The sequence below is a fragment of the Helianthus annuus genome, chromosome 17 (assembly GCF_002127325.2).
Source record: "Helianthus annuus cultivar XRQ/B chromosome 17, HanXRQr2.0-SUNRISE, whole genome shotgun sequence".
Lineage (NCBI taxonomy): Eukaryota > Viridiplantae > Streptophyta > Magnoliopsida > Asterales > Asteraceae > Helianthus > Helianthus annuus.
Window position 1 is genome coordinate 39,146,092 of NC_035449.2, and position 16,750 is coordinate 39,162,841.

The 16,750-nt window shown below is 37.0% G+C and overlaps 2 protein-coding genes across 3 annotated transcripts; both read right to left on the bottom strand.

Moving 5' to 3' along the window:
- Positions 1–5,224: 5,224 nt before the first annotated feature.
- Positions 5,225–7,865, bottom strand: LOC110926312 (exocyst complex component EXO70E2). Its single transcript, XM_022170060.2, has one exon. It carries the CDS (start codon positions 7,363–7,365, stop codon positions 5,380–5,382), a length of 1,986 nt encoding a protein of 661 aa, XP_022025752.1. The 5' UTR covers positions 7,366–7,865; the 3' UTR covers positions 5,225–5,379.
- A 1,980-nt stretch (positions 7,866–9,845) lies between these two features.
- LOC110926205 (protein RIK) lies at positions 9,846–15,911 on the bottom strand. 2 transcript variants are annotated; one of them, XM_022169958.2, is made up of 12 exons: positions 15,739–15,911; positions 15,344–15,581; positions 14,646–14,744; positions 14,467–14,501; positions 14,314–14,389; positions 13,073–13,168; positions 12,902–12,988; positions 12,624–12,714; positions 12,433–12,547; positions 11,510–11,903; positions 10,324–10,552; positions 9,846–10,237 (listed from the first exon to the last, which is right to left on the bottom strand). In XM_022169958.2, the coding sequence occupies exons 1-12, from the start codon at positions 15,813–15,815 to the stop codon at positions 10,113–10,115; spliced, it is 1,662 nt and encodes a 553-aa protein (XP_022025650.1). In that variant the 5' UTR covers positions 15,816–15,911; the 3' UTR covers positions 9,846–10,112. The 2 variants fall into 2 exon arrangements, 1 of the variants encoding a protein (XP_022025650.1); XR_004886914.1 differs by having other exon boundaries at positions 9,851–10,237; positions 10,324–10,850.
- Between the last annotated feature and the right edge of the window lie 839 nt (positions 15,912–16,750).

Below are 16,750 nucleotides of genomic sequence, written 5' to 3' on the forward strand. Positions count from 1 at the left end.
TTAACTCTTTACATCCCAGCTTTCCATCTGATCATACAATCCGTGGTGAGACTTTCTCGTTGTACCTACGTTACACTTCGTTCACAAGGCACGCTATTATTATCGTCAATACTCAATTTCAATGACATGCGTATATACTTTCATACATACTTACATATATGCATCCGTTCACACATAACTACTTACATACATACGTACCTACATTCATTCATGCGTACGTGCCTACATACGTGCATACCTACATACATACATGCCTACATACATACCTATTACATGCCTTCACACAACCCTACATACGTGCATACATTCGTAGATACTCACTTGGATATATATATATATACATACACATACTACCTACATACACACCTACATACATACATACATACATACATACATACATACATACATACATACATACATACATACATACATACATACATACATACATACATACATACATACATACATACATACATACATACATACATACATACATACATACATACATACATACATACATACATACATACATACATACATACATACATACATACATACATACATACATACATACATACATACATACATACATACATACATACATACATACATTCATATCTTCATGCATGTCTACATACGTACATACGCTCATATATACCTACTTGCATACATACACACATACATTCATTCATACATACCACTTATATTCATACATACATACATACGTTCATACGTATCTATACATACATTCATACGTATCTACTTTCCCTAAAACAAGGAATAAACTAATCATTCTTAGCTTATACGTGTTTAAAAACGGTCCAGACGGGTTCGTAATGCATCAACAGTTACAATAAACGATTTTCGCGAAATTGACCCCCGTCGCGTAGCGCCACGGCCTGGGGCCTTCCCCGTCACTCTACGCCACGGCCTGATTTCATCAGACTGTTGCAGCTGGTGCTGTATAACTCCCAGCACGACTCGATTTCACGGAAACGAGCATAACTTTTTCGTTTTTGATCCGTTTTACCCGATTCTTTTTCCTACGCGACCGTAATTTAATTCTCCATCACATGGAGTGAAAATCTAATATTTGGACTACCTAACTTTATGACTTTTAAGCCTTCGGCTTATTACCCTTTTACTAATTTTGACCCGTTCATGCATATATCAACATAACTTGTTTGTTTGACCATAACTTCTTATGAACCTAATAATTTCAACATTTGTCTATCATAAAAGATAAATTTCTCGGATGACTTGCATCCTCTTAACCCATTTTCACTCAAGAGCTTATTTTGACCTGTTAAAGGTATTTGCGCATTTTAAGGTCCTTGGCTTACGAAAATCATACTACTCGCTTTCCTACTTTTCCAAAACATTCACATAATCAAATAGCTTGTTTCTAATTGTCCGTAAAACCTTTCCCTACATTTTAGACTAAGAATCCTTGCCCCGGGTCCATAGTCTTTACGAATTTCATTACCGCTACCTTACTTATACATAATTATTCGACCCGTTTAAACCCATCAAATTACCTTCGACTTAGAAGACTACTCCCGACTAAGCTAATTCAATACTTACCTTAAAACTTTCATCATTACATAACCTTACATAATTTCCCCACAATCATGAACATGAGAATTCTATATGCATACTAAGAAGTGAGTCGGAAGTCACTTACCTTGCGCCTCCGTGTTCGTAACCGCTTCCTTGCCTCATCTTGACCCGTTAGCCTCCCATGCTTGGTCCATGCTAGTGTGGTTCCTATCCTTTCATGCCGTCATGCCATGATAATGTTAGTATCCATGCTCATTCATATTAACACGCATTCTCCAACTCTTGTCTACATTATCTTTTACTAACACGCATACGACATGAATTGTCAACCGCGTTGTTCAATATTTTCAAAATCCAAACTCGTTATCACACATAGTACGTAATTTATCTAACACATATTCCATGATCTCTCGATTCCTATATTTGCGTCAAAAATGCCTAACCATGCTATAAATTCTCGGTTGACTTTCAGAAAGTCAACCTTCTAACATATAACTTCCAACTATTGATCACGCATTTATGTTGATATGGTAGACCATATGAATGACATCATAATCATTTCATATATAATGTTGTATGACACATACTACTACATGATCACCTAGTCACATACACAATATACCCATAATTAATTCACACATACTTATGCTTTCATGATTCTACATTTGACAACTACTTTGCTAAGTTAAACAACTTAATCATAACATCATCCTTTACTAGTATGGTCATATGTTATGCATTTAGTACACATTCACTTCCTAATCATCATTAAACAATTAATTAAATCCATGGTGACCGTCACACCATACAAGCATAAGGTACAATCCCCAAATGCATGATTTTGATTAAATCCTACATTCAACCCGAATTCTCATATAAATTCCATCTAAAGCACATTATTCATGTTAGTTTAATACTAAACTCGTCTTTCTACAATTTATTCATAATTCTCAAGATGTTTCATATAATTCTCATATCATAACATCACTTAGACATTTCATCGAGCACCTTGTGAGCGTACTACAATCTAAACTCAATGTACAAATATCTTGTGCATAAGCTTACTATCTCATATCAAAATCATTGATTCAACAATTACCATACAATTTTCATTCTAATTAGGTTCATTCTACAACATCTACAACATCTAACTTCACCCATCAAAATTCTATAGAACATATCACATATAGTCATCATCAACTTCATTCTACTACCACTACAAATGGGTTTTTTCGCAAAACATCAACATAATCGAAATTAAGCATGCTATAGCTTCTATGTATTCATATTGTCTAGATTTCCTACTCAATTTCAATAACCATTCACGGATTACACATAACCCACTTAACCAAACATCACAAAAACACTTAATTCGACTTACTTTGTGTTAGAATCACTTAAATGATCAACATTCAGGTTCATGCATCCAAGCTTCCTTGAGATTTCTTCCCAATTTGATGAAATTAGTGAATCTAGGGTTTCACCTTTCCTTTGCCTTTGTTCGATCGACCTAGCCAGGCACACACACTGGCTTCTTTTTTTTTTATCAAATATATTACACATTTACACATTAGCCCCCTTATCTTTTAAATTATGTTTAAATTTGTTATTTCCACACTAACTTGGTCTCTTTTCTTAGTTTAACTTAGTTACACACATAAATTTAAACTTACTGTCGTTTTCTTAAGGTACCATTTTACGGTCACCGTTTTTGTTATTAAGCACCACGAAAATAATATTATTTTATAACATACAAAATTTGGGGTGTTACAAATACCCCATCAACTTGCTTAACCATGTGCATTGCAATGGTGTAGTTATTTTTTGTTCCAAAAGATGTTTTATACTCTTCGAGTCAGTTCTTATAACAAAGTGTTTAAGTATCAAATACTGGTGCAAGTGGTAAGTGCAGTGGCGGTGGTGAGTGGTAGGTGCGGTGGCAGTGTTGAGGGGGTAGGCGTGTTGGTGGTGGTGAGGTGGTGCATCGGTAATGATGTGGGCTTGAAGGTGAAAGAGAGTAGAGAGTTGGTGATTGTGTAGTGGTGGTAAAGGTGTGGTGGTGGGCGGGTGTTGTATTGTGGTGGTGGTTCTTGTATGTAAGGACTAAAGTGTGTGTGTTTGTGTGTGTTTGAATGGTGTAAAAGAAAGTATTTGTGTTTGACTAATGTAAGAGTGTGTGTATGTTTATAGATTATTATTTGGCTCAATTTTTATTTTCTTTTAAATGGTATGGACATTCTAGTCTTTTCACAAAAAGTTAACAGACTTTAGTGGATGGAGTTAATAGTTTGGACACATATTGTTACCAGATGAAAATCCATGTAGTTAGGGCGTTAAATTTTTTTTTTTTATTCTGGACTCAAGTGGTTAAAATCACTAACACACTACCATATGAAAAATCCAGGTATTTAGGGCGTTAATCACTAACACATAGACTCAAAAAGTAATTTACTCTAACAATAACAAAAAGAAGAGGTTAAAATGTGGTTGGGGGTCTCTATTGTTACCACCGGGTTGCGCCTAGTTTTGTTATACTTTTCATCAAATATATTTATCATTTAACAATACGTGGTGAAAAAAAAAACAGGATCCACCACACGCTATGCCCTTGTTGACCAACCGACTACCGTTCATAACACTCACAAAGAAAGTTGGTCTCATCCCTGTCCAAATCTTTGTCACTTCTTTACTTTAGATTATGTCAAACATTTCAATGTTTGACTTTAAAGTAGACTTTTTAGACCACCGCCAATCATCTTTGACTTTTGATTTTTGAGTCACAGATTTTACTGAGTCTCTTGAGTCTTGACTCTCAAGGCCAAACAAAAACACTTTAATCCTCATCTTTAGGTTTTAAATTGATGGTGTTTTCTTTTACTTTTATTTATGGGGAAAACAGGAACATTTTTATATCTATAAAAGTCTTGGGTTCGGTAGTTGTGGTTGAAGCATTAGAACTGTTCAACCCGAACACGACCCATATGTTCAACCATACCCTACGCATTTAAAATAGTGTAACCCAATCACGACTTATTTAACTCATTTATCTAAATGTGTCAAACGAGTTGACGGGTGGTAATTAAGCTGTAAATATGTTAATCGGGTTGGTGGATTGTAAAAATGGGTTAAATTGTTATCACGTCAATCTTTTTAATTAAATAGGTCAACCTGATAACGACCCAGTTAATCAGACAGCTCAACCCAAATACGACCTGTCTATTAAACTGTTACACATGACGACCCAAAACCTAATTATTTTTTGTTGTGTCAGAAATTACCACCTAGAGAACCAAGAAAGCTTTGAGATATTTCTCCCCAGATAATCAACACCCCATCATTGTTTGATTTTTGACTTTCATATGATTCAACTTGAAATTCAAGTGTTAAATCATTGTAGCACAAAACTCAGGTACAAGTTAGCTAGATACGACCCGTTTAATCAAACAGGCAAACCCAAACACGACCCGTCTATAAAACGGGTTACACATGACAATCCAAAACCTGATTGTTTCGGGTCATGTCGGAAATTACCCCGGAGAACCCGGAAAGCTTTGAGATTCTCCCAAAATAACCAACACCCCATCATTGTTTGATAGTTAACTTTCATATGATTCAACTTAAAATTGAGGTATTGAATTATTATAGCACAAAACTCAGGTACAAGTTAGCATAACACAAAATATTACAAATTTATAAAATGTACAACTTACAATACATAAGGCAAGTATAACAACTGTAACTTAAAAGAATTCACACACAACACCTGAACAACACAAGATATCTGAACAAAAACACAAAAAAAAAAAAAAGCTAATGAAATCACTTTCTATGGAAACTGTGTAATGATCTTGGAGAACCCTCAAACAAATCCAACAAATAATTCTCAAGATCATCAGCACTATACTTGATATACTTTTCACTTATATTATTCGCATGCCTGCCAACAAAAGTTCTATAAGCTTGAATCACCTTGAGTGACATTGAGATCCTGAGATCTTCACATAGTTGATTATTCGGTATTGACCATCCGGTTTGACTTTTGTAAATTTCTTCAAAGGCAGTGTAGAACCCCTGCAGCCTATCTTTAAGAAGCGTCTTCGAGATCGAACCGGAATTACCGGAATGATAAAGCCCCTCATCTCTAAGTAAGCTCAAAATTGAGCTCCATGTGGATCTTTCGTAACTCATCGCGTGTTGTTGAAACTTCCAGTTGTGTTTTCGAATCCAGTTATCGCCGAGTAAGGTTCTTAGCTCTGACCCTTTGACTTTTTCCGCCATGTAATGGATATTGTTCATCAAGAAAAGGTGTCCCAATGCTTCTTCTTTGTATAATCTTGATTTTTCTTCAAGGTTGGATTCGAGAATCGACATTAGTGATCGAAAATGCAACCCCATTGGAGATAAACATGAGTTTTCATTGACGCTGTCGTCTTCGAACGCGGGACTTGTGTCCGGTGAAGACGATGAACCTTGATCTTGACCTTGATCTTCACCATGGTCCTTCAAAAGGGTATTTAGGGAATAACTGTATTCGATAAGGGTACGAATGTAATTCATCACGTAACGAGTGAGATGATGTATCCCACCTCCAGGAAACGCTGCATTCGACACGTTCGACCCCACCGCGTTCTTGAAATCGAGAAATGTTGCGGTAACGCAATCACCAACACGCGTAAGCACGTCTTGGAATTCGGCTCGTAAATACGACCCATTTTCGTCAGGATAAAACGACTCGATATCTGGCGTAAGATCTACTAACACTTCATACATGTCGAGAATCCTGAGTAATTTTTCAGGTTGGTGAGTCCCAACCGCGATCGCTTCCGCAAAATTTAGAAGCTGCAAGATTGACGCTTTTGATGACTCAGCGAAACAGAACAAGGCCATTGACTCACTTTGACAGAAAATCTGCTCACACAAAAACTTCTCACTTGCAAGATAAATCCGTACGAATACTTTCAATGCTTTTGTCCATCGCCTGATCTTGTTATTCAATGCAGCCCATTCCATTTTCAACACATCTTCAATGCTCGTTTTTTCTACTTCAAGAATATATAAGCAATCATCTAAAGCGTCTTTACGGACACTAATGAACGCTTGAGAACATTCTTTGTTATAATTCGCATCAAACATCAAATTAGCGATATTTTTCAGATCGGGAATAACATTAGGATTGACCAAATCCATGATGAAAACCTCGGACCCTCGGCTTATACTATCTCGTTGAATCGAATCATCAACCGAATCATCCCCGAAAGAGAATCTTGAGCTATCGTCTAACCCTTCGTCTTCAGTAGACCGAAAGGAAAACCGTTCGCGCTCTAAGTTTTGCCTGTTATGAACAAGCATATGTTTGAATTCCTCCTCGATTCTCGCCATTGATGTCTGAAGAACATCGTTAGCCTTCCTTAAAAGCTCGTGTTCTTCACTGTTTTTACTTGGATTCAAACCCTCTAATCTCTCGATCAATCTTCTAACCTCATCGACCGTCTTCAAATACTCCTTAGCTTCATCGGTACCAGAATCCCATATCATAGATTGACCAACTTCCAATGTCATAACCTTATCGTATATTGAATCAATCCGCCCCTTCATATCACTCAATTCCTCATTCCCATCTTCTTCGTCTTCTTTACTTTCATCAATCTTCGCCATCGCTGCCAATCGCGCGCCTAAATCTTCCAAGATCCTAACCGCTTCATTCGATAACTTCTTGTTAGACTCCAATTCCCGCAGAATCAGCCTTGCAGCAGCTATCAATTTCTCCTCTTCCACTACCTCCATCATGGGGTTACAACTTCCCATAACAAAATATACAAAATAACCAACAAATAACGCTCTGAACTCACACAGACATTTCAACAAACACTTGGTGTGCAAATAATAAAACCCAGTACTAGACCTGAACAAAAAGTCCCAAAAAGAGGCTGAAATCAAAGAATTCCTAATCTGTTACTGACACAGAAGAAAAAAAGCAGATCCCATATAAAAAGCTCCCAACTTTATTAATTAATCTAAAGAAACTTCATCTCCTAGAACGTGATCAATAATTAAATGATGACTAAAGTACAAAACTTACACTTATGGGTGCATGTGTTAGGTATCAAGATGTTTAATAAGCTGACAAAAAGAAACACAACCATCCAACCAACTAACAGACCCTAATTGAAGCTTTTAAAATCAAGAAAAAGGGTAGATCAGACAACCTGTTCCTCTTTTTTCGGAAGTTTCAAAGTGTGAAGGAGGTCAAGGTTGAATATAGAATGAATAGGGGCAGCTGGTGGATGTTGGATGCTTTGTTAATTGGCGTTATCCAGCGGTTAATCCGGCGTAGATGAAGCATGGGGGCTTGTGCTAACGTGGCAACTGGGTATTGGTTGTTGGGAAAGTCTGTGGTTGGACCAGGGTCAACGTTGACGACCCTGTTAACCGTTACCGTTATAGTTGGCTTTTGTATTGTTTTTTTCTTAACCTTGCTGATTAAAAGTTGCAACTTTAGTGAATACGGTTTTTGGTTATAGATAGGGCTTGCAATTTTACACGAATACACGATACGAACCTATACGAAGTTAACAAGTATCGTGTATGGCCTTAACAGGTATCGTGTACCAAACAGGTAGACACGAGATTACCTGTTAATTTTCATGTATAAACAGGTTAAATACATGTTTACCTGTTAATACCCGTTAGTACACGATAAGAAATTAAATTAAATAAAACTCATTAGCCATGTGCGTGTGGGTTCCTTAATTCCTTTCTATTTTCATTTCTCATTCAATTAAAAAAAATAAATAAAACCCTAAACTCCCTCTGTAACTCTCAGATAGCATGTCGTGTTCGTGTTAACAGGTATTAACAGGTAATTTTCATGTATAACAGTCGAACAGCCGTGTTAACAGGTATTAACAGGTAATTTTTGTGTATATCGTGTCGTGTTCATGTTCGTGTTTGAAAAAAAGGACACGATAAGTTATCGTGTCGTGTTCGTGTATGGGATTTCGTGTATCGTGTCTTATCGTGTCGTGTCTTATCGTGTACGGGTATACACGATATGCCAGCCCTAAGATTTTCTAAAACTAGTTTTCCATGTAGTTTTGATCAAATTTCGTCTTTCCGTCTCTAATATAGATGTTTATTAAGACAAACCTGTTATATCGTGTAAACTTACTATTTTTTCCTTCGACAAACCCATGTCAGATGCTCATTGGTCACCGACGCAATCTGACACAACACCAGTCCGCTACTACCCTTCACCTCCTCTCCTAATTTTCGGTCTTCCTCTTCCCCATCTAAAAGATGAGTTTTAAGAGCACTCTTGCTCATCACCTCGTCTCCTAGTTTTCGGTCTTTCTAGCTTTTACTTATTTTTTTTAAAACAAAGGGATAGAATGTTATTTATTTTTTTAAACAAAGGGATAAATGTTTAGTTTTTAAAAAGTTTATTTGTTTTTTTAAACAAAGGGATAGAATGTTACTTATTTATTTTTTTTAATGTTTTTTTAAACAAAGGGATAAAATGTTTAGTTTTTAAAAAAGGAACTTCAAACGCTAACATTGATGTGTTCACCGCCAAGCAGCGTTGTCGGGTCGCTAGCTTGGGAAGGGGATCCCTTCCGCGGTCAAGGGTACTGCGCATTTACCTTTTTTATGTGTAATTTGTTGGGAAGAACAAAGTGAAAAAGAAAAAAATCAATTGGTATCAACAATAACCACCACCATCGTCGCCATATGGCGATGTCAATTCCTATCAAGATATATTACAATCTTTTGATCGATTTAACTCTACCCTCGTTCGTACACAGATTGTTGAATCCAATACTGTCGCCACACCGGCCATCAATAAAACTAATACAATCCCACCCTTTTTGAAATGAAGGATTCCAAGATCCTGATGTCGCAATTATAACCCTGTAATGACCCTCATGTGAAATCACCATCCAACGACAAGCAATCTTTAATGTTTAAAGGTTATCGGATAACAATCCCAAGTTCGGTGTTTGTATGAATGTTCTTTGACATATCATCTTGGTGGTTAGTTCATTGTCGCTTTTTGCGTACAAGTTATCGCATCATCAAAAGAGAAAAAGATATATTAACAATGGTTCAAAACAATAAAAAACAAAATGATACAAAAATTCATGTATAACAATGGAATCTTCATTTCAGATCAAGATCATATGATCCTATGGTCAACAATGGACTCTTAATCACAGATTCTATTTTAGATTGGCACCTTTTTTTATAAGCAAATCTAAAACCATAAGATTCTTAAAACAGCATGGGAATGAGATCATCTTAAGCTTATATACTATTGATGTTCATCAAGCAAGTAGAAATACCGATGCAAAACTACCAAAGAAGTAATAAAAAAAAAAAAGCAGCCGCGCTATTGTTGTGAAGCGTGGCATAACTGGTGTGGGTTATACATTTTGTGTTCTGCTCTAATCAAGTTGAGTTTGCCATTAGCCCAACTTCTTGATGCTCAAGTTAAAAAGACATCAGTGTGTGGACATTGAAATTAGCAGTTAAAATACAAGCAAGCACCTACAGTTTCACACGGCCCAGAAAGGTTTAGAAGCCGACAATGACTTCGAACCTTTTGTTACGGGATCTTCAGGGGTCTCTTCATCTTCATCGTCATCCTCATCTCCATATTCCATAAGACTTATTAACGTTTCTGAAATATTTTGGAATAGTGGGTCATAAATTCACAATAACATTTAAGCTAGTGGAAACTGCAAGCGCTTAAGATTGTAAGCTTACCAGGCACTGATTTGGTGTCTGGTTCGGAGGGGCTCTTCACCTCCACCGCCTTTGTGACGGAAACCGATGATTCGAATCGTGGAGGTGGTGGGGCCGGTGTCCTTGGTGGAGGCGGGGGCATGGTCCTCGGAGAAGGTGGCGGCATCATGCCATTGGATGCGGGTTTGACCAGCTTCTTTGGAGCTGGAATTGATGATGTCACTTCACTCGGGTTTAAGATTCCTGATTCCTGTGACACGTCATAAGCACACAATCCAATAGGATTCTCAATGATCCGTTAATCGACAAAAAAATAAGATCAATAATAAACAAAGTTATTTTATTCAGAAACATAGATTATTATTGACTGAATTAACTAATTATTTATGAAGCGGACTGAATTGGTAAATCCCAGTTAAAACATAAAAGCACCAAAGCGGCAACAGTCTTGAAACTTCCTACGCATTTATAAACCCTGTGAAAACACAAATGGCCAACACACAGGTCCACTATCAGCAGTAAACTTCATACAAGGTCAGAGAAAATACCTGTAATTATAAGTAACAAAAGTCAGAGCCGAAATAATGCTGACGAATATATAAACAAAAGAATTCGCATGTGTAAAAGAATATTAGATTCTTAAAACAATCTAATTATTTCCTACATTAGTTTGTTTTGTTCACATGATCCAACTTGAATATCCGTTTAACTACCCACTCCTAAATATACCTAACATATGTAACACAAGCTTTTCTCATCAGATGCCAGCTAGAGCAGGCATTTCAAGCCATTGGAGCTTTGGGTTATCATTTAATTTGAGTAAAGTACACGCATGGTCCCTGTGGTTTACCAAAATTTTGGATTTCGTCCCTAGCTTTCTAAAAGTACACGAATGGTCCTGGTGGTTTAGACTTTGTAACGCATTTAGTCCCCAACTTTGCCAAAAGTCGCCTGGATGGTCCCTGTGATTTGCACTCTGTAACGCATTTAGTCTCTAACTTGGACTTGCTGAAACCTTTAGATTTGTTGGCTGGGGGCTAAATGCATTACAAAGTGCAAACCACAGGGACCATCCTTGTACTTTTGAAAAGCTAGGGACCAAATCCAAAATTTTGGTCAACCATAGGGACCATCTGTGTACTTTACTCTTTTTTATTTATAGTGGATCAAATATATAATTATCCATACACGGTTACAGCACAGATACCTGATGTGTTTTAACGGGCCCTTCCTGAAACTTGCGCTTGTGAGCGGGTTGTTTTTCCTTCTCAGAAACGGTGCTTGCGGTGGTGTTTCCAATTTTTTGGCTAACGGAAACTGTAGAAGTGACGGGAGAAGTTACTTGTTTAAGCGCCAAGGCAACTTGTTGCAAAGGCGTTGCTTGTGGATATATTCCCCCATATCCGTTATAGCTCGTACCATGTGAAACAACAGGGGTGGTGCCAGGGTATGTAACCAAAGAAGTTGCTGGGGGTAGAACATATCCTGCGGTTGATGTTGCTGAGCTGGCAGGGGTTTCCAAGTCAGCAGTCGGATTCGGGACCCCTGCCAACAACTTCTGTGGTGGTGGGACAGCACCGTAAACCTTAACCGACGATACCCTTAGATAGTGAAATGAAAATCAGAAATAATACTTTTTTATAAAATGAAAAAGTAAAATGCCATTTTTGTCCCTGAGGTTTGGCTCGTTTTGTGACTTTCGACCTAAGGTTTGTTTTTTCACATCTGGATCCAAAAGGTTTGAAATCTTACCATTTTTATCCAGCTCGTTAACTCCATCCATTTTCCTTCGTTAAATCATGGGTATTTCCGTCTTTTTTGTTAGTTTAAAGGGCAATTTGTTTTTTTCTTTTACTTTAGGTACAAGCATTTAGCATAATATACAAGACCAAATTGCCCTTTTAGTTAACAAAAAAGACAAAAATACCCCCGACTTAACCGAGAAAACTGGTTGGAGTTAACAAGCCAGATGAAAATGACAAGATTTCAAACCTTGGATCCAGATGCGAAAAAACAAACCTTTGGACGAAAGTTGCAAAACTGGCCAAACCTCAAGGATGAAAATGGCATTTTACTCCAACAAAATGTAAATATCTTTCATGTTCATGTACAGCATGTCCGCATGACTACCTAGAGGCACCACATTCTGCACATATTGTATCTAGAAGATTCTCAGCCAGAAGCTTTGCGTGTTCGAGGCTTTTAGGATTACTACTTGACAAAAAGAGATGTAAGGACTGTTGTTCTGCAATGAAAATAGAACTTAAGCATTTAGATAAAGAAACGATAAACATAAAAAAGCGATATAAAATAAATACTACCTTCGACATTTGTTGTTAAATTTCCTGAACCACGCCCTCTTAATAACACTTTTGATCCTGTTTCATTCATAATGTGATTTACATACTGATCCTGCATGTACAAAACCGAACCGAAGCAACAAAAAAGAACTCTCCCAATCGTATGGAGATGTCAGGGAAAGCTTCAAAATTAGCACTTTTCAACTTGAGTAATAGAAGCTTTATAAAATTATTAAAAAGAAATAACAGAAAAAAAATCAATATTGTAAAAGCACAAGACAAACTATAGAGAAGCTCACATTTGGTCCACGGATACGAGCGGTGATATTCAACGAGGGGTCTGGTTCAAAGCCTAAGAACACACATGTACTAAATGGTTGAACCACCTGACAAACACGACCATATGAAGCATTTAGCGTCAATGATTTGGTCAGTGCACTGTTTAAAAAAAATCATGATTTACATTTCACCTTTAATCCGTTAGTTAGAGGACCCTGCTTCAAGATTTCCTCTACCATGGCAGCTGCCTGATCGACTGCTTTTATCCTGTCTGCTGTTGATTCCAACTACAGTCGCAAACCAAATAATGAATTTGGAACAGCATCACCCGTAAGGAAAAAAGCATATAGGCTAAATTACATGATTGGCCCTCTGGTATGACCATATTTTGGGTTTTGTTCCTAACTATGAGACATTATGAACTTGGTCTCACTACTTTGTACTTTGTAATGCGTTTGGTCCCAACCCAAACACTAGTTGACGTTAAAAATGACTGTTAAGTTGATTTCAAGCCAATGTTGCAGAAATCGGCCTAGGGGGCCGATTAATCGGCGCCTAGGCGCTAGTCGGTGGGTTACTGCCTAAATTTAAGCTAGTCGGTCAAAAAATTGGTTATGGTCAAAATCGGTCAAAGTCGGACAAAATCGGTAAAACCCGGACTAATCGGGCCCATGTTTTTTGACCCAAAAAACCCAATTTTTGAAACCTGGCCATGGTTTAAAGCCCAAATTTTAGTTATAAACCTATTTTAACATTTAAGTTTAGGTATTTTAACATTTAACCCCCTCTATCTTTCACTAGTTTACATATGGTTCATAAACTTTTAAATTTATTAATAAAAAGTATAAAGTTATCTCCTAAACTTGTAAATTTATTAATAAAAAGTATAAAGTTATCTATATAAATATAAAAATTTGTAAAATTATACTTAAAAAGTCCAATCCGATTAATCCCGATTAATCCCTAGGCGGTACCTCACCGCCCGACTAGCGCCTTCTACAACATTGTTTCAAGCAACACCTTTACCCTTTTTCACTAAATCTAAAATACGACCACACTACAAAAAGTCGGCTCTATTTGTTTGGTTAAAAAAAATGAGAAACCATAGGATTATAATCAGAAAAGTCGGCTCCTAGACTAAGACAGGGAATTTAATTTTGGACACTGATATTTGTTTGGTTACTGGTTAGCTATAAGAATACACCCTGAATCATGAAAGCCTCTATCCTAAACCAGTTGTGGTCTGCAAAAAATATAACACACACATGATGTCCCGTCAGCAACCATTTACTACGCTAATTGATTTGGACAATAATAAGCGTATTAAAATTTCTAATTAATTTCCTTAGCTTTACAAATCATGTGTTTTCACCAAAAGTATCCTGCCAACCAAAATTTATAGTCTGGAAAAGACAACAAAAAGCAAACTCACATGAGTGCCAGCTGAAATGTGAAGATATAACGATTTTTCACCGTCAGATGGTGCGTTTGGTGGCCGATATTTACCCCTGCAGAAGCCATTCAGTAACACATAACGAAAACAAGAAAAAAGAATCATATTAAAGTATCAAATTGAGCTACTTGCCTAGTTATCACTATGGCACCAGTGCATACTTGTATCTGCACAAGTTAAAACACATAATCAGTGCTCGGTAACAATTAACAAACTTTCAAATCCATTTCCACCCAAAAGAAAACGTCTTGTGTATATCTCACTTTTTTAGCCTCACCAATAACTTAAAAAACAATAAAATGTAGATTAACCTCCTCTTGTGTTTGTCGTTTCGTGAGCCTGTACCGCACAGACGATTCTGCATCATTTATTACAATCTCTCTTGCAATTAACTCCTCCTGAATCTTCGGCTACAAGAATGATGTTCAATTAGCATAATCATACAGCGAATCAAGTCTAGACTCCTATAACCATGGTTTTAAAAAACGTTTTGAGGCGTGTGCCTCAAGGCGCGCCTCGAGGTGAAACTGCCAAAAAACGAGTCTGAGGCGCGCCTCATGGTGTTTTTAATGTATATGCGTCTTAGAGGGGCTGAGGCGCTAAGAAAGCTGCGCCTCAGGTGCGCCTCAGGGGATTTTGACAGCTGTTTTTGATGTTTTTGACTTTTTGTGTCAATTTCAAGCATTTCATGTCTTTTTTAAGTGTGCTTTTGATGATTTTGATGAATCTGATGATGAAATTAGTTAGTATAATTATTTTATAATATACATAATTTTTATATTTATTTACTGATACGACCTTGGCCTTACGCCTCGTTTCGCCTCGAGGCTTACGCCTCGTGAGGCGAAGGGAAAACGCCTCGAAACTCGTTTCCGTTCTTTTAAACCTTGACCTTGCCTATAAGTCTATAACTAACTTATATCGTGCACATCTCAAAACACAAGTAACAACATACACAAGTAAACTACCAAACAATCGAAAAAAACTAATAACTCCCATGGTATCATACTTGAATCTTTTGAGCCAGCAAGGAAGCATGCAGCGGCATCAACGGCGCCACAGGAACCTGCTGCAAATTCCCATAACAACCAGTAACAGGATTCACCAACCCCGCAGTCGAAACCGGAGCAACACCGGGATACACGGGCCCGACATAGCCTCCCATATTACCCAATGGAAGAACACCAGGAACAGTTAATCCAGCTGAAACCAAACACTCAGCAGGCTGATCCCATTTCCTCTTTTTCCTACAAAAAATTAACAATCCCACCAATCCAGTTATGAATAATTACTTTAAAACCATAACTGTAAAACCCTAATGGCAATTAACAATGAATATTGGGTGTGATTGTGTTAATGAATGATGGTGAATATGGGAAATTAGAGGGGTGAGAAAGAGGGTACCTTTGTTTTGTATGGGATGAATCGGTTGCAGATGGAGGTTCGGGAATGGAAACCCTAGATCGACCGTCTTCTGTCATGGTGTCGTTTGTTGTTACAGGATTTAAGACTTGGGGATGGGGATATGTATGGACTTTGGTACGAAACAAATGCTTGTTTGGTTACATAAATGTGCCCTGGTTTATGTGTTCATTACGTTTATGCCTTTTAAGTTTTAAAAGTTGTAATATAGCCCCTAAAACTATGGCACTAAACGGATCGAAAGTTCAAGGAACATTACGTGAACTGTTTGGCGGTAAGTTCGTTTATGTTCCTTCGTTTAATAAATGAACGAAGACGAGCAAGATATTTTGTTCGTTAAGTTGAACGAACAAACATGAACATATGTTGCGTCCATTCATCTATGTTCGTGAACGTTTGGTAATGTGTTTATTTATGTTCGCTCGTTTATATTCATTTGTATTCGTTCATTTAAAGGTTCTTATATGTTGTATTTTTGTTTTATTGTTTTAACTTTTAATAATTTTAAACCATGGTTATGCTATATGTCTCTCCCAATATCTCTCGTTTGACCATTTTAATTTCAGTTTGTCTTAATGTTTGACAAACTTCTTAATTTTGTGTTAATCATGTTTCTGATAATTGTCTACTGTGTTTGGATAATTATGTTAAGTTTGGTGGATTCTTCGTAATTTTTGTGATGAATAATGAAGATTTTATTCCAAAACAAATATATGTTTGTGTGTATTTATTAGAGTTCTTTTGTGTTTGGCAAATTCAACACTTTCATTCTCTTAATGAACGAACACGAACAAGAAATCTCGTTCGATAAACGTTCCTGAACAGGTTCATCCCTTAATAAAGTTGTTCGTTTACAACCCTACCTAAAAAATCCAACGAACAATCCACAACATAGAACTCAACAAATCTCCATTTTAGCATATCACATCAGATTTCAAATCTCCTAAATAATCCTTAGAGTAAGCTGCCAAAATGGTCCCTGCGGTTTGGTTAC

What these genes read in the sequence shown, in the direction of transcription:
- LOC110926312 (XM_022170060.2), bottom strand. Translation starts at nt 7,365, where the DNA reads ATGGGAAGTTGTAACCCCATGATGGAGGTAGTGGAAGAGGAGAAATTG.
- LOC110926205 (XM_022169958.2), bottom strand. Translation starts at nt 15,815, where the DNA reads ATGACAGAAGACGGTCGATCTAGGGTTTCCATTCCCGAACCTCCATCT. An exon ending in GCAGAATGTGGTGCCTCTAG is followed by an intron (nt 11,904 to 12,432) that starts GTAGTCATGCGG and finishes TCACTATCTAAG; the next exon opens with GGTATCGTCGGTTAAGGTTT. An exon ending in AGACACCAAATCAGTGCCTG is followed by an intron (nt 10,238 to 10,323) that starts GTAAGCTTACAA and finishes AAAATATTTCAG; the next exon opens with AAACGTTAATAAGTCTTATG.